Source organism: Spermophilus citellus (assembly GCF_964194105.1).
Source record: "Spermophilus citellus genome assembly, chromosome: 19".
Taxonomy (NCBI): Eukaryota; Metazoa; Chordata; class Mammalia; order Rodentia; family Sciuridae; genus Spermophilus; species Spermophilus citellus.
In genome coordinates, this window is record NC_138201.1 from 17,667,679 (window position 1) to 17,691,750 (window position 24,072).

Sequence of the window (24,072 nt, forward strand, 5' to 3'; positions counted from 1 at the left end):
CAGTCCCCCAGGGCTTTGTTTGGACTGTGGGTTGAACTTGGTGTGATTGGACCACGTCCTGTCTCTGTGGTTCTGGGGCAGGCAGGCGCAGGCGAAGGAAGGGGTCAGGTGAGGGCCGAACCAGCCGAGTGGACCGTTTCTCTTGGTTGAATGTCTACAAGAAATGAAAAGTGGGGGCTCAGAGAGGGAAAGTAACTTGGCCAAGTCTGCACAGCACGAGATGTCTTGCAAACCTGGGATGAGTAACGGGCTCCGATGCCATGTCCGTGGCAGCGATCGGGGTCAAGGGGTCCCAGGGACGCCCCGGGAGGTGTCGCCCCGCGGTGGCGGTGGGGGGGGTGAGCTCCCGATCCCTGGGGAGGTGCGGGCGGCCGCGGTGGCGGTGTCCAGGGGCCGGGCGGGTGGCGCGGGCGGGCGGGGCGGGGGCTGCTATTTCTGTCCCGTGAGCGCAGCCGGCGCCGGGGCGGGGGAGGGGGCGCCCGCGCCGCCATATTCGCTCCCGCCGGCGGCCCCGCGGCGCGCACCAACATGAGCACCGCCGCCTTCCACATCTCCAGCCTCCTGGAGAAGATGACGTCCAGCGACAAGGACTTCAGGTGCGCCCCCGGATCGCGCCTCCACGGCCACCCGGGGCCTCCCTTTCCCCCAGCCCCAGGCCGGGGACCCTCCCGGGGACCGTGCAGCCCGCCACCAAGCCCCGCTCCCCTCCCCCGCTTCCCCAGCTTGGAGGCCATCGGACCCTCGGGGACCCGCGTCCCTGCGTCCCTGTGTCCCTGAGTCGTTTCCCGCCGTGCACCCCTCATCCGAGCCCCAGCTCCGCCCCTCGCACCCCCCTCCTGGGCCTCTTCTTTCTTCTTTCACTCCCAGCCTTGGGGGGCCCCCAGGCCTCCCTTTCAGCCTCTCTCCTGGGCCTCCCAGCGCCAGCCTCTTCTGCCCCCCCACCCCCCACCATTGAAACCCGGGACCACACCCCCTCCCCTCCCCCTCTTCTGGATCCCCTCTTCTGGCCTCTTCTCCAAGTCATCTGACCCCCCCCATATCTCTCTCTCTCTCCAGATCACTCAGGTCCCCTGGGTCCCCTCATCCCCTCTCCTCCCCACGGCTCACCCACAGCCACAATGAGGGGCTTGGCAGGCACGGGGTCTTGGTTGGGGTTTGGACTTCTAGATTCTGGGAGAGCCACTCCCTGCCCCCCTCTCCCAGAACCACTGGGAGCAGAGCTAGAAAGAAAGTCAACCCTCTAGGCAAGGCCTCCGTCTCCGGGGAAACTGAGGCCCAGCAAAGAGAAAGACTCCTGGTCCCATGGGCCAATTTTCTGCACCCTCCAAGCTCATGGGGCACTTAGAGACCAGCGGTCACACCCACTTATTAAACACGCTGTCACTTTAACCGCTTTTTACAGGCAGGGAAACTAAGGTTCAGAGGCTTGTGAAGGGCCTTAGTGCAATCATGTAGCTAAGGAGTGAAGAACTTGGGGTCCACATCCAGGTTAGTCTAATCCGTAGGCCAAGATCTTGACCAGGCCCATGGAATCCAGTTCCTGACCCGTGAGGGGACTGAGACCTGCTCTTGGGGTCTGATCCCTGCTCTCTCTGGCAATTCATTCCTCAGTACCCCTCAAGCGCCCCCCACCTCCCCCAATAGGGCCTTGGAGCCACCACAGTCTTGGCTTCAGATTCCATTTCCCACCGTTTCCTGGCTGTGTGACCTTGGGCAAGTTACTGAACTGCTCTGAGCCTTAGTTTCTGTTTCTTCAAAATGGGGATAGTAACAGAGCCACCTCAGGGCTGGTGTGAGGATCAAATGAGGCAGTAGCTGTGAGACAGTCAGCTCCAGGTATGATTTTGATCGACGGCCACCATTGTGATTCTGTGCACCTCACAAACCAGCCATGCGCTATCCCTTCTCCAATCCTTGGCACCTCCTTGACCTCCTGCTTCATCTGTCAGCTCCCACTCAATTGTCACCACTTGGGGATGCCTCTTGACTGAAGACAGGGCTGCACACCTCCCCTAAGCTCCTGAACCGCCAGGACTTTGTACTTATTGGTGACCCAGAGTCTATGCGGGGGGGGGGGTATACAGTAGGTGCTCAACAAATGCTTGCTGTGTCCCAGGCTCTGCGCTACGCTCCCCACGGTAATCTCCTCCAGTCCACGCAGCCACTTGGTTGAGTAGTGATTGCTCTGTCCTGTGTTCCAGAGCCTTGGAGGGGTGCGGTGACTTGCCCAAGGTCACATGGTCAGCGCTGGGGATTTGGACCACAGTTTCTTGGGTCTCCAGTGCAGTCTGCAGAGAGTTGGCCGTGCCAGCCAACAGTCTGTCCCTTGCCAGTGGCCTCAAGAACACTTAAAACCACCCCGAGCATTTGAGAACGGTGTCTATTTTTAAAGTCCGAATACCAGGGGGCTGGGTCCCTCTGACCAGCTGTCCAGATGCCCGTGTGGCCAAGTGTTTCAACAGAGCGCTGCTAGGGATTCCCTACAGTGAAGCACACTGTGTTCCTCTGGTTCCTGGAGGGGACCAGTGACTGCAAATGAGGGTCCCACTCCCAACTTGCATCGCCCCCAGCATTGGGTGCCAGGCTCATTTTCCTGGGTCCCCGCTTTATTATGGCTCAACTTGGAGAAACCTTGCAGAAACTTCCAAATAATTCCTGGAAAACACAGTATCCACTGAGGAACCAGGAGACCTGTCCGGTGAGCCGATTCTCCACCTGCTTTGCTGTGTGACCTTGGGCATTTCCTGCACCCTCTCTGAGCCTGGTTTCCGAGCTGGGCATCTGTGGGAACTCAGCCATATCTGAAACACTGAGTTGAATTCCGCGTTCGGGTTTCCACACCCAGCTGTTTGGCTCTGCCTCCTCTCCTGCCCTCACCCTGGCTCCCAGGCCCTCTGCACACCTGTTCTTTGCTGAGCCTGGTGTCCCAGCGATGAACCTCAGGGACCCTGCTCTCTACCAAGTTCAAAATCAAAAGGGAGAACGGCTCTGGTGACCAAATTTTCTTTGCAGCCCAGCGGGGACTGTAACAGAGGGATTCAAGGTGCTCTGAAAAGATCCTGTCCAGTTGTGCTTAAGTGTGTTGGGGGGGGGGGAAGCAGGGAGGTATCACCTATGAGGCTGGGGCATTTTAAACTGGGCTCTTGACGGTTGAATAGGAGTTCAACAGGTAGAGAAGGAAGGATTTTCCTGGGAGCACATTCCCAGGGTTGTTACGCCGCTGAGCAGGGCTTCCGTGTCCTGCAGCGGAAACACGCAGCTTGTAGACCTTGTCTTCCTTCTTAGAATGTCCCCTCAGCTGAGCAGAGCTGTAGATGCATGTGGCCACCTCAGTTTTTGACCTGGCTCAAAGCCAAACCTTCCTCCTTCAACCTTACCTTGGCCCACAGGTAAACACTGTCAGCCCGGCCGTGTCCTTTCCTCCAGCCCAGAGCCCACCTCCCCAGCCCTTAATTTTTTTTTATTTAGAGACAGGGTCTCCCTGAGTTACTTAGGGCCTTACTAAGTTGCCGAGGCTGGCCTCCAACTCGCGATCCTCCTGCCTCAGCCTCCTGAGCCACTGGGATGACAGGCATGCGCCACTGCACCCAGCAATAATTCAAATGTTCAATTTTTTTTTTAAACTTTGGATTGAACCAAGGAGGGGGACTCTACCTTCTTATTTGAAGACAGGGTCTCTCAAACATTTGAAAAGACATTTGCAAGCTGGTCACTACCGAGAGCTCAAGTCCTCTTCTGAAGCTCCAAGTCTCCCTGTCCTAACAGCTGAGACTCCCACTGCCATCTCAAATGCCAGGGACAGGGCCTCAGGTCATAGGCACTGGGCCACCCACCTGTGGGTGCATGAAGCGCTTGACTGTAGTGCCCAGCCCAGCCAGTGAGCTGTGTCTGTGGCCCTATTGTTCGGCCATCTGTGCTGGCCTTCGAAACATGCTGGCCTCCAGAACATGCCCAGGGCCCATCAGCCTGGCCTAGGACAGTGGTCTCCCATGGGGAAGGCCTTGACCTTGAAATTCATGCAGGAACTTGTTAGAAATGCAGATTCTCAGGCTGCAACCTGGACCTCCTGATTCAGAAAGTAGAGCTGGGGTCTGGCGTGATTGACAGTCCCCTGCAGGGGCCTCAGATGGTGGCTTCAGTCCGAGGTCCTTTGGTCTAAGGGAAGGACGTCCATTGATTCCCTCAAAGTGGGGTGGACAGGGCCAGCCTCCCTCCTCTGGTGGAGGTGGCCCTTGCTGACATCTGACTTGGTCCTGTAGCCCCCGTTTCACATTCTACTGTCCCCCCCCCCCCGCCTTCCCCGTGGTGGCTATGAGACACAAGGTATGGGATGTGCCATCTTATAGTAGCAGTGACATTTACGGAGGGCTCTCCGTGTGACCCAGCCCCGCCAGGCAGGTGTTATTCTTGTCCCCATTTTCCAGACAGGTAAATGAAGGCTCAGAGAGGTGAAGGGACTTGTCCAAGTTCATATTTTATTTGCATAAATGAGAGACTCAGGAGCCACCGACCCTGGGCTACCCACTCCTAGTCTGCCACCCTGTTCTGGGGCAACTCGGAGATACTGTGCCAATTCCCAGCTGCTCAGCCATCCTCCTCCTGTGCCCCGTCCCTCCTCCCCAGGTTCATGGCCACCAGCGACCTGATGTCTGAGCTGCAGAAGGACTCCATCCAGCTGGATGAGGACAGCGAGCGCAAGGTGGTCAAGATGCTCCTCCGGCTCCTGGGTGACAAGAATGGGGAGGTGCAGAACCTGGCGGTCAAGTGGTGAGTGTCACCCTCCTTGGGGACAGTGACTCAGTCTGGGGTTCTCCTAAAAGTCAACTCAGAGCCCAGTAAGTTGTTGAGGCCGGCCTCAAACTTTGAGAGATCTTCCTGCCTCAGCCTCCTGGGTAGCTGGGATTGCCAGAGGGCATCTTTCTTTCTAGCCACACAGAGGGTCCCCTGTTGAACGCGGCCATTTTCCTCAGTACATGAGGCCCCAGAAGAAGCCGGAGGGGAATTAAGGGTGGGGGGACAGCCTGACTTAGGCTAAATCTGGGGCTTTGGGACCCATCTCCCTCCCTGCTCAGCCTGGGTCCCCTGGTGGGCAAAGTGAAGGAGTACCAGGTGGAGACCATTGTGGATGCCCTGTGTGCCAACCTGCGGTCAGACAAGGAACAGCTCCGAGACATCGCTGGCATCGGCCTCAAGACGGTCCTCTCAGAGCTGCCCCCTGCGGCCACAGGTACCCGGGACCCCAGGACTAGGCACTATTCTTTGCCCAAGTTTAAAAGAGGAAGGAAATAAACTTACCTGTGGTCACTATGGTAGAGAATTTAGACTGGATCCATCTAAATCCATGACTCTTGTGTCCTTTAGGAGTGCTTTGAGCGGCAAGTAATCAAATCTAAACTGTGCAGCTTAAAGAAGTAACGTGGTGTCTCTGGAGGGACCAGCTACCTCATTTTCATAGCGATTTACTTAGCAGCTCAGTATTGACAGGGCTCAGGTCTCTGCCCACATCTCCTCCCCTTTATAAGAAAAGCACATATTTCCCCAAAAGGAAATATGCCCACCTTGCCCACCATGCATCCCGCACAGGTTCTGGGCTGGCCACCAATGTGTGCCGGAAGATCACGGGCCAGCTCACCAGCGCCATCGCCCAGCAGGAAGATGTGGCTGTGCAGCTGGAGGCCCTGGACATCCTGTCTGACATGCTGAGCAGGTGAGGGAGGCTGCCCTGGGCATTGAGGGCGGGGGACACTCACAGCTGCAGGCTAGCATGGCTGAACACCAGGCCCTTAACCGTCCAGCAGCCCTGCAAAGGAAAGCTTGGTTGTCCCCATCAAACAGGCTCTGAGAGGCCACGTGGCCGGCCCGAGGTCACACTGTCAGTAAAATCTCCCGTGACTTGAGCACCTTTTTCTGTGCCCAGTACAATGGCACAGATGATGTCGGGCAGAGAGAGTGGGCTGCTCCTAAGGGGATCTCTCTTTGCTTTCTGTCCTGTAAAAATAATAAATAACTGGACTAGTCAGCCCTCACCCTCGGAGAGCGCCTTTCTATTTCCAAGGGCCATCTATCTGGTTGCCATTATTCTGGGGCAGGAGGCCAGGAGAGGATGGGGACCGGGACCGTGTGTCTGGGGCCCTCAGCCTGACACTCCGCTCTGGCCGTCGCAGGCTGGGCGCGCCGCTGGGCACCTTCCACGCCAGCCTGCTGCACTGTCTGCTGCCCCAGCTGAGCAGCCCGCGCCTGGCCGTGCGCAAACGGGCCGTCGTGGCTCTCGGCCACCTGGCGGCGGCCTGCAGCACCGACCTCTTCGTGGAGCTCGCCGATCACCTGCTGGACCGGCTGCCCGGCCCGCGCGCCCCCGCCAGCCCAGCCGCCATCCGCACTCTGATCCAGTGTTTGGGCAGCGTCGGTCGCCAGGCCGGCCACCGCCTCGGTGAGGGGGCGGGGCGCTAGGAGAGGGGCGGGGCCTGGGCAGATGTAGGCGGGGCCTGGGACCCGCGTGCTAGCTAAGGGGGCGTGGTTGAAGCGTTTGGGGCGGGGGCTCGAGGGGCGGGGCCTAGGAACCGCGTGCTAGCTAAAGGGGCGTGGTTGAAGCATCTCGGGCGGGGCTCGAGGGGCGGGGCTCGAGGGGCGGGGCTCGAGGGGCGGGGCTCGAGGGGCGGGGCTCGAGGGGCGGGGCTCGAGGGGCGGGGCTCGAGGGGCGGGGCTCGAGGGGCGGGGCTCGAGGGGCGGGGCTCGAGGGGCGGGGCTCGAGGGGCGGGGCTCGAGGGGCGGGGCTCGAGGGGCGGGGCTCGAGGGGCGGGGCTCGAGGGGCGGGGCTCGAGGGGCGGGGCTCGAGGGGCGGGGCTCGAGGGGCGGGGCTCGAGGGGCGGGGCTCGAGGGGCGGGGCTCGAGGGGCGGGGCTCGAGGGGCGGGGCTCGAGGGGCGGGGCTCGAGGGGCGGGGCTCGAGGGGCGGGGCTCGAGGGGCGGGGCTCGAGGGGCGGGGCTCGAGGGGCGGGGCTCGAGGGGCGGGGCTCGAGGGGCGGGGCTCGAGGGGCGGGGCTCGAGGGGCGGGGCTCGAGGGGCGGGGCTCGAGGGGCGGGGCTCGAGGGGCGGGGCTCGAGGGGCGGGGCTCGAGGGGCGGGGCTCGAGGGGCGGGGCTCGAGGGGCGGGGCTCGAGGGGCGGGGCTCGAGGGGCGGGGCTCGAGGGGCGGGGCTCGAGGGGCGGGGCTCGAGGGGCGGGGCTCGAGGGGCGGGGCTCGAGGGGCGGGGCTCGAGGGGCGGGGCTCGAGGGGCGGGGCTCGAGGGGCGGGGCTCGAGGGGCGGGGCTCGAGGGGCGGGGCTCGAGGGGCGGGGCTCGAGGGGGTTCCTGAGCGGAAGACTTGCACAAACTTGACCTCAGGGTCCAGGAAAGTGCAAGCCCCTTAAGGAAGAGGCTTAGCTCCCTCAGTTCTTGGCTCAGAGGTTCACAGGTCCTTCTAAGTCAGGCTACCAGACCATTAGCCTCCTACTGTGTTCAAGTTACCTTAATAACAATCTGTGAGCTAGGTTTGGATTTTTAATAAAATGCTATTGGGGGATAAAGTGCATCCGATGAACCACACCATCTGAAGTGCGTTTTAGAGCATTTTAGTGCTTTTTGACCTTTGGAGACATGCATGAAGCTACCGCGTATGCAAAGGTCCAGATGCAGGACATTTCCATCACCTCTCCCCACCCCCAAATTGCCTTGTACCTCTCTGGACGCCATCTCTCCTTCTGCCTCACCTCAGGCAGCCTTTGAATATAGCAGGCAGCTTTGAATTTGTCCTCAGACCCATTGAATAGGCGTTCCAAGCTAGAACAAGACGGAGTGGACCTGTGCTCTCCACCCACCACCCAGCCAGTGGTGCTCTCAGGGCAAGGGGCTTTGCAAGTTCCAATGGGGACACCCCAACCCACATGTCCACATCTGTCTTATCATCCCAAACAGCAGCCACTCCTTAGTGACCCTCAGAATCCTGCACAGACTTGGAAAAGGGCTCAGGGTTGGTTGAGTAGGAAACTTTGGGGTCCCAGGTTCCCAAAGTAGAAGCTAAAAAGCATGTTGGGGGGTCTCCAGGTCATCATTTCTTGCACTGTGAGGAAGGGGATAAATGAAGAGGCCATGAGCAGGATCCTCTAAAGCCTGGGGACCATCACTGTCCCCAATTGCCTGGTCTTGTGAGGGCAGTACCTGCCTCTCCCCTTTTCCCATCCGGGGACTTACAACCTCGTGCAGGAAATAAAGCAAGACCATAAATAATGGTTGTCAGGACCTGGGCTAAGCTCTTGATCTGCAGGATACATTTATCTTCGCCAAATCTCTGCCCAGTGGGCGTTGTTACCCTGACTGTAAAGTAGTCAGTACAGGCTGCCTCAGAGAAGTCTTGTGACCTGCTCAAGGCACACAGGTGGCAGAATCAGGGTTCCCACACGCACCTGCTCGCCTGTGAACCCTCTGATTGAATTCGCAGTGGTCAGGGCGGCAGGCGTGGGGCTGAGCTGCGGGCTGTGGGCTGGGGAGACCCAGAGAAGGGTCTGGCCTAGCTGACCTGCCTGGCCCTGCAGGGGCCCACCTGGACCGCCTGGTGCCCCTGGTGGAGGAGTTTTGCAACCTGGATGACGATGAACTCCGGGAGTCCTGCCTCCAAGCCTTTGAGGCCTTCTTGAGGAAGTAGGTGCCGCAGGGAGGGCTGGAAACAGGGAGTGGGGTGAGGGGGGCGTTGGTGGGGAACGGGGCTGAGACACTGGCTTTGCAGTGGTAAGATTCCAAGACCCACCCCTGGGCCCCACCCTCAGGTGTCCCAAGGAGATGGACCCTCATGTGGCCAACGTGACCAGCCTCTGCCTCCAGTACCTCAAGCACGATCCCAACTATAACGACAACAGCGACGAAGACGAGGAGCAGATGGAGACCGAGGACAGCGAGTTGAGTGAACAAGGTGGGCGGATGCCCTGTCCTGGGGGTTGGACGTGGGCATGACCTTCCCAGGATACCCCTGCCATAGACAGGGGGGGATCAGGCTCAGCTCTTCACAGGCTGCATCTACACATTCAACCAACTGTGAGTAAAAAGTACTTGAAAAATTAGCCAGATGCGGTGGCAGGTGCCTGTCATCCCAGCGGCTCGGGAGGCTGAGGCAGGAGGATGTCAGGAGGCTGAGGCAGGAGGATCTCGAGTTCAAAGCCAGCCTCAGCAAAAGCGAGGCCGTAAGCAACTCAGTGAGACCCTGTCCCTGAATAAAACACAAAATAGGGCTGTGTGTCTTGTTCCCACCCCAGAGAGCGAGGACGAGTACAGTGACGACGATGACATGAGTTGGAAAGTGCGCCGGGCGGCGGCCAAGTGCATAGCAGCCTTGATTGGTTCCAGGCCCGACCTGCTGCCCGATTTCCTCTGCACCCTGGCGCCCGCTCTCATCCGCCGCTTCAAGGAGCGGGAAGAGAACGTCAAAGCCGATGTCTTCGGGGCCTATATCGTGATGCTGCGGCAAACACGGCCCCCCAAGGGGTGGTTGGAGGCTGTCGAGGAACCCACCCAGACGGGGAGCAACCTGCACATGCTGCGAGGACAGGTGGGTCACGCCTCTGCCCACTCACCTGCTCACCATCTGCCTTCCCATCCTCCCGCCCACCCCACTGTCCACCTGGCTGCTGTTCTGTGCATGGATCTGTGTGCGAGGTGCTGAGACCCAGCGGGAACCATGCAGATCAAGTCCCTAACCACTGGGCCACACAGTCTTGTGTGTGGGGGGGTAGTGGGTACCAGGGATTTAATTAGGGGACACTCGGCCACTGAGCCCTATCCCCAGCCCTATTTTGCATTTTATTGAGAGACAGGGTCTCCCTGAGTTGCTTAGGGCCTCACTTTTGCTGAGGCTGGCTTTGAACTCTCGATCCTCCTGTCTCAGCCTCCCAAGTCTCTGGGATGATAGGCGTGCCCCATAGCACCTGGCTCCGGAGTGTGCTTTATTCTACCAGGAGGCAGAAGCTAAGGGAGAGGAATAAGGTACAGTTTGCATTTGAAAAACCTCAGTCTGGCTGCTGCGTGGGGAATGGATTGTAATAAGACCAAAGTCAAGGCTGGAAACCAACCGGAAGTCGTTGCAACTGTCCAGGTGGCAAGAGACAGTAATGGACTTAGTGCCAGCCGTAGGGCAGAGAGCCTAGAGAAGTAGGTTTGGGGTTGAATTACTGGGTCTCGCTGATTGATTGGACAGGCAGGTGTCATGTGACTTTCAGGTTTCTGGCTAAAGCAAAAGTGCTTTTCCCTGGGAAGGGGGAGAATTGGGAGAGGAGGGTTATATTTAAACTTCTACATGTTTATGTTCAAAGTCTTCATTGGCTGGCTCTAATAGTCTGGTTTCCGTTCCTATAACAAAATACTGAAGGCTGGGTATCTACTAAAGAAAAGAAGTTCAGGTATGATGGTGTTATCCCAGCTACTCTGGAGGCTGAGACAGGAGGATCCCAAGTCCAAGGCCAGCCTGGGCATTGTAGCAAGACCCTGTGTCAAAATAAAAAGGGCTGGGGATGTAGCTCAGTGGTAGAGTAATCCCCAGTACTTAAGTTTTAAAAAGTTAATTTAGCCAGGTGCGGTGGCACACGCCTGTCATCCCAGCAGCTCAGGAGGCTGAGGCAGGAGGACTGCAAGTTCAAAGCCAGCCTCAGCAACAGCAAGGTGCTAAGCAACTCAGCAAGACTCTGTCTCTCAATAAAATACAAAATAGAGCTGGGGAGGGGGCTCAGTGTTTGAGTGACCCTGAGTTCAATCCCTGGTACCAACCCCCAGCCCCCCCCAAAAAAGTATATTTAGCTCAGTGGTTTGGAGATAGAAAGTCCAAACAGTGAAAATACTTTGTGTACAACCAGTGACTTGAACAATTGCTCTGGTCCCCCTTGTGGGGTCAGCCAGGCTCCTGCTTCCCCCTCATGACCTGTAGCAGCCACAGGCCGACTTCCTGGGTGACCTTGAGCTGGTTACATTAATGGACACCAGAATCGTCCCTACCTCTGCCGGTCTGTGTGTCCATCAGTCCAGCACTCAGCGCTAGGGAGGCATCCTGTCCTCGCTGGGCATCATCCCTCGGGATGCACCTGGGCCAAGCCCCGTGGGAGTGGGTGGGCTGGGATAGTTTCCTGGGTGGCCCCTGACCCCCCCCACCTGCCCACAGGTGCCCCTGGTCATCAAGGCCCTGCAGCGACAGCTGAAGGACCGCAGCATCAGGGCCCGGCAGGGCTGCTTCAGCCTTCTGACCGAGCTGGCCGGCGTCCTCCCTGGCAGCCTGGCGGGGTACATGCCGGTACTGATATCAGGTAGGCTGGGCGGGCCCCGGTGTCTTCCTCAGGCCTCTTCCAAGGCCCTGAGTTGGTGGCGTTCCAGGCCTGACTTGCTGCTTTCTAGAAAGTTCCCTGGCCTTGGGTCCCTGAGCCCTGGCTACTGGCCAATCCATGACCACTTGGGAACTTCTGCGTAGGGGGCCTCTGTGGCTACTCCATCCCATGGAGGGTCACGTACATGACCCCGTGATCTCTGTGCCCAACCTGCAGGCATTGTCTTCTCGATTGCTGACCGCTCCAGCTCCTCCACCATCCGGATGGACGCCCTGGCCTTCCTGCAGGGGCTGCTGGGTACAGAGCCGGCCGAGGCCTTCCACCCGCACCTGCCCACCCTCCTGCCCCCTGTGATGGCCTGTGTGGCTGACCCTTTCTACAAGATGGCAGCGGAGGCCCTGCTGGTGCTCCAGGAGCTGGTGCGCACCCTGTGGCCCCTGGACAAGCCTCGGATGCTGGACCCTGAGCCCTACGTGGGAGAGATGTCCGCAGCCACCCTGGCACGACTCCGTGCCACCGACCTGGACCAGGAGGTCAAGGAACGGGCCATCTCTTGCACGGGCCACCTGGTGGGCCACCTAGGTGACCGTCTTGGGGATGACCTGGAGCCCACCCTATTGCTCCTCCTGGACCGCCTGCAGAACGAGATCACCCGGCTGCCCGCTGTCAAGGCTCTGACCCTGGTGGCCAGGTCCCCATTGCGCCTGGACATGCAACCCATCCTGGCCGAGGTGCTGCCCATTCTGGCCTCCTTCCTGCGCAAGAACCAGCGGGCACTGCGGCTGGCCACCCTGGCCGCCCTGGACGCTCTGGCGCAGAGTCAAGGACTCCACCTCCCGCCCTGTGCCGTCTGCGCGGTGCTGGCCGAGCTGCCCGCGCTGGTCAGCGAGAGTGACATGCACGTGGCCCAGCTGGCCGTGGACTTCCTGGCCACGGTGACCCAGGCCCAGCCGACCTCTGTGGCCGAGGTCAGTGGCCCGGTGCTGGCGGAGCTGCTGCGGCTCCTGCGATCGCCTCTGCTGCCCGCGGGGGTGCTGGTGGCCGCCGAGGGCTTCCTGCAGGCGCTGGTGGGGACGCGGCCACCCTGCGTGGACTACGCAGAGCTCATCGACCTGCTCATCGCGCCCGTTTATGACCCAGAGGGTGTTGGCGAGCCAGCGCTGGCCAAGCAGGCCTTCCACTCCCTGGCGCGCTGCGTGGCCGCCCTGTCCAGCTCCTGTCCCCAAGAGGCGGCGGCCACCGCCCATCGCCTGGTGTGCGACGCCCGATCGCCGCACTCGAGCACCGGGGTCAAGGTGCTGGCCTTCCTGTCGCTGGCAGAAGTGGGCCAGGTGGCCGGGCCGGGTCCCCAGCGGGAGCTGAAGGCGGTGCTGCTGGACGCGCTGGGGTCCCCCAGCGAGGACGTGAGGGCGGCCGCGTCGTACGCGCTGGGCCGAGTGGGCGCGGGCAACCTGCCCGACTTCCTGCCCTTCCTGCTGGCGCAGATCGAGGCCGAGCCCCGGCGACAGTACCTGCTGCTGCACTCGCTGCGGGAGGCCCTGGGCGCTGCGCAGCCCGACGGCCTGAAGCCCTACGCCGAGGACGTGTGGGCGCTGCTCTTCCAGCGCTGCCCCGACGCCGACGAGGGCACCCGCGGGCTGCTGGCCGAGTGCGTGGCCCGGCTGGTCCTCGTCAACCCCCCGTTCCTGCTGCCCCGCTTCCGCAAGCAGCTCGCTGCAGGTAAGGGACACAGGCCACCCTGCCCGGAGGTGGCCCTTCCTTGGTTCCCGGGTGTCCAAGCAGCCGATGCACAGGGTGACCCTTTCTCCAGGTCCCAGTGTCTCTGTGATCAACTCCGAGGAGCCACAGAGGGACTTTGCTGGGACTTGGAGGTCTCTTCTTGCAAGAGAGAAAGGGACACAGAGCACAGACCTCCACAGACCCCTCCTGACGCATGCGCAGTCAGCCCTCCCCATCTGCAGGCTCCACCCCTGCATTTATTTATTTATTTATTATTATTATTTTTTAAACACTTTGAGATAGTTTTAATGACTCTCATTGGACACCATATCTTTATTTATCTTTATGTGGAGCTGAGGATGGAACCCAGAGCCTCCCATGTGCTAGGCGAGCACTCTACCGCTGAGCCACAACCCCAGCCCCTTATTTTAATTTTTTAAAATATTTTTTTTAGTTGTAGATGGGCACAACACCTTTATTTTATTTTTATGTGGTGCTGAGATTCGAACCCAGGACCTCACATACATGCTAAGCAAGAGCTCCACCCCTGAGCTACAATCCCAGCCCAAACCGTCTCTGTATTTTTTTTTTTTTAAGAGAGAGAGAGAGAATTTTTAATATTTATTTTTTAGTTCTCGGGGGACACAACATCTTTGTTGGTATGTGGTGCTGAGGATCGAACCCAGGCCGCATGCATGCCAGGCGAGCGCGCTACCGCTTGAGCCACATCCCCAGCCCTCCATCTCTGTATTTTAAACCAACCTTGGATGGAAAATATTTGGGGGTAAAAAAATTGCATCTGTACTGAACATGTACAGACGTCTCCCCCTGTCTTTATTTCCTGAACAATACAGTCCGGAAAATTTCTGGACTTATATTGGATATCTGTCAGGGATCCTGAGGAATCTACAGAGGATTGAAAATTCAGGGGAGGGCCAGGCCGGGTGGCCCTGGCTTTCATCCCAGCCATGCATCTGTGAGCCTACTGATTTGGAAGGCAAAGGCAGGAGGATCACCAGATCCTCAGCACCACATAAAAATCAACAAATAAAGGCACGCTGTCCATCTACAACCACACAAAAAAAGTTTTTTTAAACAAGGTGTGATATTTGCACATAACCTACCTACATCTTCCCTAGGCTCATAATCCATTATTATTATTTGTGTGCATGTGTGTGTCAGGGACAGTACCAGGGATTGAAGCCAAGGTGCTCGACGCCTAAGGTACACAGCACTTTTTAATTTTTATTTCGAGAAAAGGTCTCACTAAATTGCTTACAGCCTCGTTTTTGCTGAGGCTGGCTTTGAACTCGCCATCCTCCTGCCTCAGCCTCCTGAGCGGCTGGGATGATAGGCATGGGCCACCGCGCCTGGCTGGCTTTGTTTTTCTTATTTTCAATGTTTGGAATCCCAAGCAAGCCATTCAGAGACATGCCAGAGTCTCTCCTGATGTCATTCTTTCATTCATTCATTAAGGAAAACCTACTTGCTCCTCTTTCTTCAGCCTTCCCACACGGAAAGCAAGGGACAAAACCAAATGAAGGCAGGTCTTCCTTCCCAGGCTTGGGGTTGGTCTCAATTCCGTTGGAATCCCCTTGGCCTCTGGGCTGCCTAGCCTTGGAGAACACAGCCGCACCTTGGAGAAGGCAGACTCAGTGGAGGAGAGCCTGGCCAGGAATTCTGGATCTGCTGTGTGGCCTTAGATATGAACTTAACCTCTCTGAGTCTTTCTTTTTTGTTGTGTTGAAAAAAAAAAAAACAAATCAATCATCCTCTTTAGTTACCATTTTCATCAAGATCTTATTTTTTATTTGTTAATAGGACCGTCCTCAGGATGAATTGAGATAGTATGTCTGAAAAGCATAATGTCATCTCAAGGCCACAGGGAAGGGTCTTTCTTTGGGGAACCCTAACATGACTTCCCCAGCCATGCTGGTCTCTGGAGTGGGGATGGGGTTTAGTGCCTGACCTTCACTGAGCTGCGTGTCCCTGTCACCCAGGTCAGCCACACACCCGAAGCATGGTCATCACCGCGGTCAAGTTCCTCATCTCGGACCAGCCCCATCCCATCGACCCCCTCCTGAAGAGCTACATTGGTGAGCGCTGTCCGCACCCTTCATCCCGCCCGGTCCCCCACACAGCCCTTGACCTTGGACTGATTGATGTTCCTTCTCTAGCCAAGGGCAGCCAGAGTCCCACAGGCCACTTCATCCCCGTGATGGACATCAGGGCCCTGGGTTCCATCCCCAGCACCCTACCCCACTCCCATTTTTGGGGAGCAGAGTTGGGAGCTGTTCTGTCATTGCTCAGAGAAGCCCCTCAGACTCTCTGAGGCTCCCGTGGCTCGGTGGAACATTCTGGAATGGAAGCCCTGCCTTCTGAGCTTTGAGGGTGCTTAGACCTGGCACAAAGTAGTTGCTCACTGCGTCCATCGCATCCAGCCAGGTCTGCGCAGCTCACGGTCACCAGGGGGCAGGGGGTTTTGTCTCTGGCTCTGTGTCCCTCAGGCCCCCCCTCGCTGTCCCTTTGCAGGAGAGTTCATGGAGAGCCTGCGGGACCCGGATCTGAACGTCCGCAGGGCCACCCTGGCCTTCTTCAACTCGGCCGTGCACAACAAGCCCTCACTGGTGCGGGACCTGCTGCAGGACATCCTGCCCCTGCTCTACCAGGAGACCAAGATCCGCCGGGACCTGATCCGAGAGGTGCCGAGCAGAGCTGGTCCGCCTTGTTAGTTCTGTCCCCCCCGGGGGGCCGGGATGGAGGCCGCCTCTCCGGCCTCCGCAGGGCCTCGCTAAGTTGCTGAGGCTGGCCTCCAACTTACGGTCCTCCTGCCTCAGCCTCCACAGCTGCTGAGATGATAGGCGTGGGCCACTGTGCCTGGCCAAAAATTCAAATTTTGAAAGGCTTCAAATTGTAAAACTCTTTGAGTGCTAACAACAGGATGCCGCCAATGGAAAGTTCCACCCCTGACCTGGTGTCCAAACACAAGGACGCCACAAATAGTGTATAAAATCACCTTTAGGCTATGTGTGTAAGGTGTCTGTGGAACAGCAATGAATTTCGTGATTAGACTTGGGATCCACCCCCAAGGTAGCTCCTCATGGATGTGCAAGTATCCCAGAATCCCAAACACCGCTGGTTGTCAGCATTTTGGATAAAAGATGCTCTGCCGGTAGATGCTGGTGACTCTAGGCTGCCGCTCAACATTCAGGAGTGGAGTCTGAGTGACAGGATCCACAGGTGGTCCCAACATGGTTTCTGCCTCCAAGGAGCTGATCATGGCCTCCTAAAAGAGAGCCATGCCCTCGCTGCTGGTTATGTAACCTATTGTCAGGCCTTAAAAGCCGAGTCCTGGCAGGAGCAGTGGCTCATGCCTGTAATTCCAGCAACTGTGGAGGCCGAGGCAGGAGGATCGCCAAGTTTGAGGCCAGCCTCAGCAACTTAGTGAGACCCTGTTTCTCACACACACACACAGTTCTGGGGGTGAATTTCGATGGTAAATTGCACTGGGTTCAATTTCCAGTTAAAATTTTAAAAAAAAGCTAGCTGGATGTAGTAGTATATGTCTGCAATCCCAGTGGCTGAAGGACCACTATGACATCTGGAGGCTGAGGCAGGAGGATCACGAGTTCAAAGCCAGCCTCAGCAAAAGCGAGGTGCTAAGCAACTCAGTGAGACCCTGTCTCTAAATAAAATACCAAATAGGGCTGGGGAAGGGGCTCAGTGGCCGAGTGCCCCTGAGTTGAATTCCTGGTACCCCCACTCCCCCCCCCAAAAAAAAAGGCAAAGGAAAGAAAAATATTTTATTTATTTATTTTTATGTGGTGCTGAGAATCGAACCCAATGCCTCACACATGCTGGGCAAGCGCTTTACCACTGAGCCACAACCCCAGCACCCCCCCATGACCTGGATTTTTAACCTTAGGCTAACTGTGTCTCCTTGAGCAAATTAATTAACCTCTCTGAGCCTTAAATGGGGTAAATGATAGCGTCTTCTTCCTCAAACATTTGCAGTGCTTGAGGAAGACGTCAACTGTGTGGCTGGGGATGTGGCTCAGTTGTAGAGTGTGTGTGTGAGACCCTGGGTTCAGTCCCCAGCACCCCCCACCCCCAAGCGTCATTTACCAAGAACTCCCAGTGTCTGCGTGGTGGATGAAATCAATGGTTCTTTTTACTGTGATCATTATCTGGGGAAAGGGCGCTGCAGGCTGAGACTTGGGATTTGGAGTCAGCATCTGAGGGTGGGGGTGGGGCAGGAACTCGGGGTGGGGGGCTGGTGGTCTTCCATGTGGGGGCCACATCCCCCCAACTTATGTTGTCCTTCCCTCCCGCAGGTGGAGATGGGGCCCTTTATGCACACGGTGGACGACGGGCTGGACGTGCGGAAGGCGGCCTTTGAGTGCATGTACTCTCTGCTCGAAAGCTGCCTGGGCCAGCTGGACATCTGTGAGTTCCTGAACCACGTGGAGGACGGGCTGAAGGACCACTATGACATCCGGGTAGGTGTGAGCCCTCTCCCCTGTCCACACGGAAGGAAGGGACAGCCTGGTGCCCCTGGGCCATGTCGGCTTCCCTCCCCCCCCCACTCAGGAGGCCAAGGCAGGAGGATCACAAATTCAAGGCCAATCTCAGCAACTTAGTGAGGCCCTATCCCCAAGCACAAGGACTGGAGATGCAGCTCAGTGGTAAAACACTCCTGGGTTCGACTCCTGGTACCAAACAAATTTAAAAAAAAAATAAATAAATCAAAAGAAAGACAAAGAAAAAAGAAAGAGCCTATTATTCCAGGAGGCTGAGGCAGGAGGATTGCAAGTTTGAGGCCAGCCTCCTTAATTTAGCAAGGGTCTATGCAACTTACCAAGACCCTGTCTCAAAATGAAGAATGAAAAATAAAGGGCTGGGGATGCGGCTCAGTGGTAGAGGACCCTGGGTTCAATTCCCAGTACTAAAAAAAGAAAAGAAATACAGTAATGTTGGACCATATCCCTACATTCCCACTGTATCAGGCTGTTTTCTGCTGCTATAACAAAATACCTGAGCCTGAGCCTGGATACAAAATACCTGAACTTTTTAAAAAAAGAGGTGGGGACCATGATAGTGTGTGGTGATTCCAGCTACTCAGGAGGCATGTGGCTGAGCAGTAGAAAGCTTGCCTAGCATGAAGGGGGGCCTGATTCAAAATCCAGCACTGTAATCCATCCATCCATCCATCAGTAATATTTAGCTGACCATTCTGGAGGTGCAGAGGATGGTGTTGGCATCTCCTTGGCTCTGGTGAAACTTCATAGCTGGGGGCTTCACAGTGCCAGAGATAGATGCATAAGAGTTCAAATGGTAAAGCAGGAAAGGAGAGCTGATCATGGCCTCCTGAAAGAGAGCCATGCCCACATAGCGGATTACGTAACCTATTGGCAGCCCTTAAAAGCAGAGTCTTGGCAGGAGCAGTGGCACATGCCTGTAATTCCAGCAACTGGGGAGGCTGAGGCAGGAGGATCGCCAAGTTTGAGGCCAGCCTCAGCAACTTCGTGAGACCCGAGCTTGGTTTTTGTTTTGTTTTATGGTACTGGGGATTGAACTCCAGGGATTGAACCCCAGTCCTTTTTATTTTTTTGAGACAGGCTTCCTTTAAGATGCTGAGGCTGGCCTTGAACTTGGAATCTTCCAGCCTCAGCCTTGTGAGCAGCCAGGATTACAGGAGTCTGTCCCCATGCCTGGCCTGACTTGCTTTTTATCACTCCCTCCCTGTGGAACTAACCAGGGTCCTCTGCTAACTACATGAAGCCCTTGTAAGGAAACTGCTCCCAATGACCTAAATACCTCCCATTAGGCCCCACCTCTTAAAGGCACACTACCTCTCAACACTGCCACATCCAGGTTCGAGCTTTCAGTCCATGATTCTTTGAAGGACACACTCCAACCTTCTCCAAGTGCCGGCAGCCACCCTAGATACCAGGAGCCGGAGCTGGGTCCCTGCTGTGGTTGGGACTTCTGCTCCTGCTCCTCTTCAGGCCCTCTCTGGCTTCTTTACTTACCGACAGGCTCTGGGGACCCCAGGAGCATCTGAACTTGAGAGCCCACCTGTCCCCTGGCACCTCTTTTCATCCACCCCTCCTCAAGGCCAGCGAAGTGTACTGGATAAAAGTTTAGTGTCACTTGTCACATGTTGTAGATGAGGAAACTGAGACCCAGACAGAGAGCCACTCAGGCAGGGTCCTGTGGGGACTTGGTTTCACCCTGGGCCCCAGGTTTGGGGTACAGAGTGTCTCCTCATCCTCTGGGCCCGCTGTTTCTGTTCTTGGGCAATTTCACTAAGAACTCTTCCTTTTGGGCAGATGCTGACCTTCATCATGCTAGCACGGCTGGCCACCCTGTGTCCTGTGCCTGTCCTGCAGAGGGTGGACCGGCTCATTGAGCCACTGAGGGCCACCTGTACCGCCAAGGTAAGCCCCTTTCCCAGCCCGAGCCTGGATCACCTGGTGGGTCACCTGCAAACCATTCAGTTTCCAGTTACTGAAAGGGCCATCGTTCACCCCTCTCCATCGCCCAGCCAGGAGCTTCCTGTGCTGACCATCTCACATGCAGAGGGGCAGAGGCTCAGAGGCCAAGTTGTGAGTCAAGACGACACAACTAAGAAATCCCAGAGCCAGACTCCTAGGCCCCTTAGTGAGACCCTGTCTCAAAAAGGAATATTAAAAGGGGCGGGGGATGAGGCTCAGTGGTGAAGTAACCCTGGGTCCAATCTCAGGCACCAAAAAAACTAAAAAACTGGAATGAAAGAACTAATGTGAATTTTGAAAATGTAGAAATCAACCAAAAGAAGGTCTGTTTTTATATTGAAGCTTAAAGAGGACAAACAGACATGCATCCATAAGGTTGGAGATGATGTGTTTTTTCTTTTCTTCATGTAAATTTTATTTATGTATGACAGCAGAATGCATTATGATTCTTATTACATATATAGAGGACAATTTTTCATATGTCTGGTTGTATATATTCACACTAATTCATGTCTTTATACATGTACTTTGGATAATAATGATCCTCATGTTCCACCATCATTAATAACCCCCTTCCCCTCCCTTCCCCTCCCTCCCCTTTGCCCTATCTAGAATTCATCTATTCCTCCCATGCTCCCCGTCCCTCCCTACCCCACTATGAGTCAGCCTCCTTATATCAGAGAAAACATTCGGCATTTGATTTTTTGGGATTGACTAACTTCACTTAGCATTTTCTTCTCCAACTCCATCCATTTACCTGCAAATGCCATGTTCTTGTTCTCTTTTATTGCTGAGTAATATTCCATTGTGAATATATGCCACATTTTTTAATCCATTCATCTACTGAAGGGCATCTAGTTTGGCTCCACAGTTTGGCTATTGTGAATTGTGCTGATATAAACATTGATGTGGCTGTGTCCCTGTGGTGTGCTGATTTTAAGTCCTTTGGGTATAGACCAAGGAGAGGGATAACTGGGTCAAATGGGGATTCTATTCCCAATTTTACAAGGAATCTCCATACTGCTTTCCATATTGGCTGCACCAATTTGCAGTCCCACCAGCAGTGTATGAGTGTACCTTTTCCCCCACATCTTCGCCAACACTTATTGTTGTTTGTCTTCATAATAGTTGCCATTCTGACTGGAGTGAGATGAAATCTTAGAGTTTTGATTTGCATTTCTCTGATTGCTAGAGATGATGAGCATTTTTTCTTATATTTGTTGATTGATTCTATGTCCTCTTCTGAGAAGTGTCTGTTCAGGTCCTTGGCCCATTTATTGACTGGGTTATTTGTTTCTTTGGTGCTTAGCTTTTTGAGTTCTTTATATATCCTAGAGATTAGTGCTCTATCTGATGTGTGAGTGGGGAAAATTTGCTCCCAGGATGTTGGCTCTCTATTCACCTCACAGATTGTTAAGACAGTGTTTTTCGAGTAGCAAACCTGTTCCAGAGCCGGACGTGGTGATGCACACCCAGTGGTTCGGGAGGCTGAGGCAGGAGGATCCCAAGTTCATGGTCTGGGCAATTTAATGAGACCCTGTCTCCAAATGACATTTCTATTTATTTATTTATTTATTTTAGTTCTCGGCGGACACAACATCTTTGTTGGTATGTGGTGCTGAGGATCGAACCCGGGCCGCACGCATGCCAGGCGAGCGCGCTACCGCTTGAGCCACATCCCCAGTCCCAAATGACATTTCTTTTAAAAAAGCATTGGGGGTGCTGCAATTGCCTGTCATGTTGTGGGGCCCCAGGCCACGCCAGAATCAAACAACAAAACCTGAACTGGCTTGAGATGTGTTCAATCTTTAATTCCCTCTGACTGGACTATTCATAATACTCATATATTAAATTGGAGAGATATTAATATATTTGATTATCGGGTGTTCTGTCAGACCTCATGTCTGCGGCCTTATCTTTCTAGAAAAAAACCAAAATAATCCTGATCAGACACAGACCTGAGAAGTCCGTCAGTCCTCACAGCAGCTCCGTCAAGGGAAGACTGACTTACAGATGGGGGACGGAGGCCCAAAGAAGGGGTTACCTAAGGTCACCCCTGTAAGAGGGCAGAGCCATTGAACCCAGGCCTGTGGACCTACATTGTTTAGGGGAGGCGGCCAGCACGAGGAATTAATTAGTAATGTCAAGGTGGCTGGGTGTGGTGGTGCAGGCCTGAAAGAGAGGCCGAGGGAGGAGGATTGCAAGGTCAAGGTCAGCCTCAACAACTTGGGAGACTCAGTCTCAAGATTTAAAAAAAAAAAAAAAAGGAGAGTGCTGGGATATAGGAGACCGATTAGAAGAATGAGGCCAAGATGCCAGGCTGGAGCCTCAGGCGACCCTGAAGCCACTGCAGGGACTGGCTTGAAGGTGGGGAGGACCAAAAGGGAGGCTGCCTCCCGGGTGGTGAGGCCAGGATTGAAGGACAGCTCCACCCATTTTCCCCCACTGTAGGTGAAAGCCGGCTCAGTGAAGCAGGAGTTTGAGAAGCAAGACGAGCTGAAGCGCTCCGCCATGAGGGCCGTGGCCGCCCTGCTGACCATCCCCGAGGCGGGGAAGAGCCCCAGCATGGCTGACTTCTCAGCCCAGATCCGAACCAACCCCGAGCTCACCATCCTCTTCGAGAGCATCCAGAAGGATTCCGCCTCAGCCCCCAGCACGGACTCGATGGAGCTCAGCTAGTTGTCAGGAGGAGTCCAGCGAGCCCCAACCCCACTACCGCCCCAAGACCGGGGCCTGACTTCTGTCCTTCATCTCACCGGGGGTTCTCGGGCCCCGGGTTGGGGCTACAGTGCCTTCTCCAGGGACCCAAGCTCGCAGGCCCCCAGCCCCAACCGGGAGGCCGCCAACAGTGGGCCCTTTAACTCAGGATGTTGTTGGGGGACAGTGTTTTCCAGTGATCTGTCACCCCTCCAGTTATTCTGGCTCCTTCAAACTGGGGAGTCCCTGCCTCACTCACCTGTACTCAGAAATGCATAGCATTCAGTTGCTGTGTCCCCTGGCTCCTCACCCCCACCAGTCCTCTTCCTCTTGAAGTGATCTGGGGTCTCTGCTGCCATTAAGGTAGTGCTCTGGCCAAGAGTCTTAAGAATGGGGTGGCAGGTGGGTCATGGCTGTAATCCCAGTAACTGGGGAGGCTGAGGCTGGAGGATTCCAGGTTTGAGGCCTGTCCTCTGAGAAGTTAGCAAGGCCCCGTCTCAAAAATCAAAAAGGCTGGGGATGTAGCTCAGTGGCTGAGCACCCTGGGTTCAATCCCCAATATGGAAAAATATCAGGGTGGGGGTGTCACTCGTAGGACATTCCTCCAGCACGTGAGGCTGTGTGTTCCATCCCTAGCGCAACCCTTGCCCCCAAAGAAACCAGTTTAGTACTTGAGTTATTCATTCTAAATTTCAAAAAATGAGTTAGAAGCAGTGAACCCCAAACTCAGAAGTATGAGGGCTTTTTGTGCAGGGAGGATACACAGGACAGGGACCTGAAGGGTTGACCCTAATGTTTCATATCTACCTTCAAACGATGTAACCAATCGGGAAACAGGAAAGTACGAATCACTTTTCCTTCATCACTGAGGCATAACCAGTTTGTGTCCTGAAGATTTGAAACTCAATACTAGACTTTAGTATTGGATACAAATAAAAACAGGCCAAAGCTTTTTTTTCTGTGATATACAAAGCTAATAAAGAATAGATCCTAAATTGCTACCAATTTCTCCTCACAATTCCTATCCCCAAGCTGAACCCATCTTCAGTATCCTTCCCAAGTCAATCTAAAGAAACCCTGAAAAATGACCACTTTGTGCATCAACACCAACCTATAACACATTTACCTACTGGACCTGGTGGCTGGCACGCCCGGCAATGGCCTCTTGTGACCAGCGTGCCATCAGCTGGGATAGAGGGGGGCAAAAGGCCTAGAACCATTTCTCAGTCTTGTTCATGAGGTACCAGGCAAGCACGGCCACATGAAAATACCTTGTAAAGGACACTAAATTCAAGACTTTGAGCTACATCAAAAAGGAAGCTTCACCACCCTGGTCTTAGTACAATACCAGAGGCCTGTCACCAGTCAGATCCCACACTTTGGGAAGCAGCTGGGACGGGCAGAGTGAAAGCCATCTTCCAGTACCCAAGGCTGACCCCACACAAGAGCATTCTGAGTGACACCCTGGGGTGCATTTGGGGACATCTTGTAAGAATTATGCCTGACAGGCGGGGTGAAGTGGCGCACACCTGTAATCTCAGCTGAGGCAGGAGGATCACGTTATGAGGCCAGCCTGTGCAAGCAGGTACTAAGCAACTCCGACCCTGTCTCTAAATAAAATACAAATTAGAGCTGGGATGTGGCTCGGTGGTCAAGTGCCCCAGAGTTCAATCCCTGGTCACCTCCCGCAAACGCATGAAAAATTGCATTTTCTTAATTCTCATGAGGGCGGGGCTAACATGATCACTTGGTCCAAGGCCAAGACTTTCCTCCTGTTCCCCAGCCCCCACTACAGCTGACCCAGGCAATCCTGGGCACCTGAGGTCC

General features: G+C 55.5%; 1 protein-coding gene across 1 annotated transcript; it reads left to right on the plus strand.

Moving 5' to 3' along the window:
* Window positions 1–440: 440 nt before the first annotated feature.
* On the plus strand, window positions 441–23,244 carry CAND2 (cullin associated and neddylation dissociated 2 (putative)). Its single transcript, XM_081275990.1, has 15 exons — window positions 441–596; window positions 4,624–4,767; window positions 5,073–5,227; window positions 5,584–5,707; window positions 6,165–6,430; window positions 8,567–8,672; window positions 8,798–8,940; window positions 9,281–9,573; window positions 11,173–11,314; window positions 11,549–13,051; window positions 15,052–15,147; window positions 15,584–15,753; window positions 17,386–17,550; window positions 19,384–19,491; window positions 22,000–23,244. The coding sequence occupies exons 1-15, from the start codon at window positions 529–531 to the stop codon at window positions 22,225–22,227; spliced, it is 3,711 nt and encodes a 1,236-aa protein (XP_081132116.1). The 5' UTR covers window positions 441–528; the 3' UTR covers window positions 22,228–23,244.
* The last annotated feature ends 828 nt before the right edge of the window (window positions 23,245–24,072 follow it).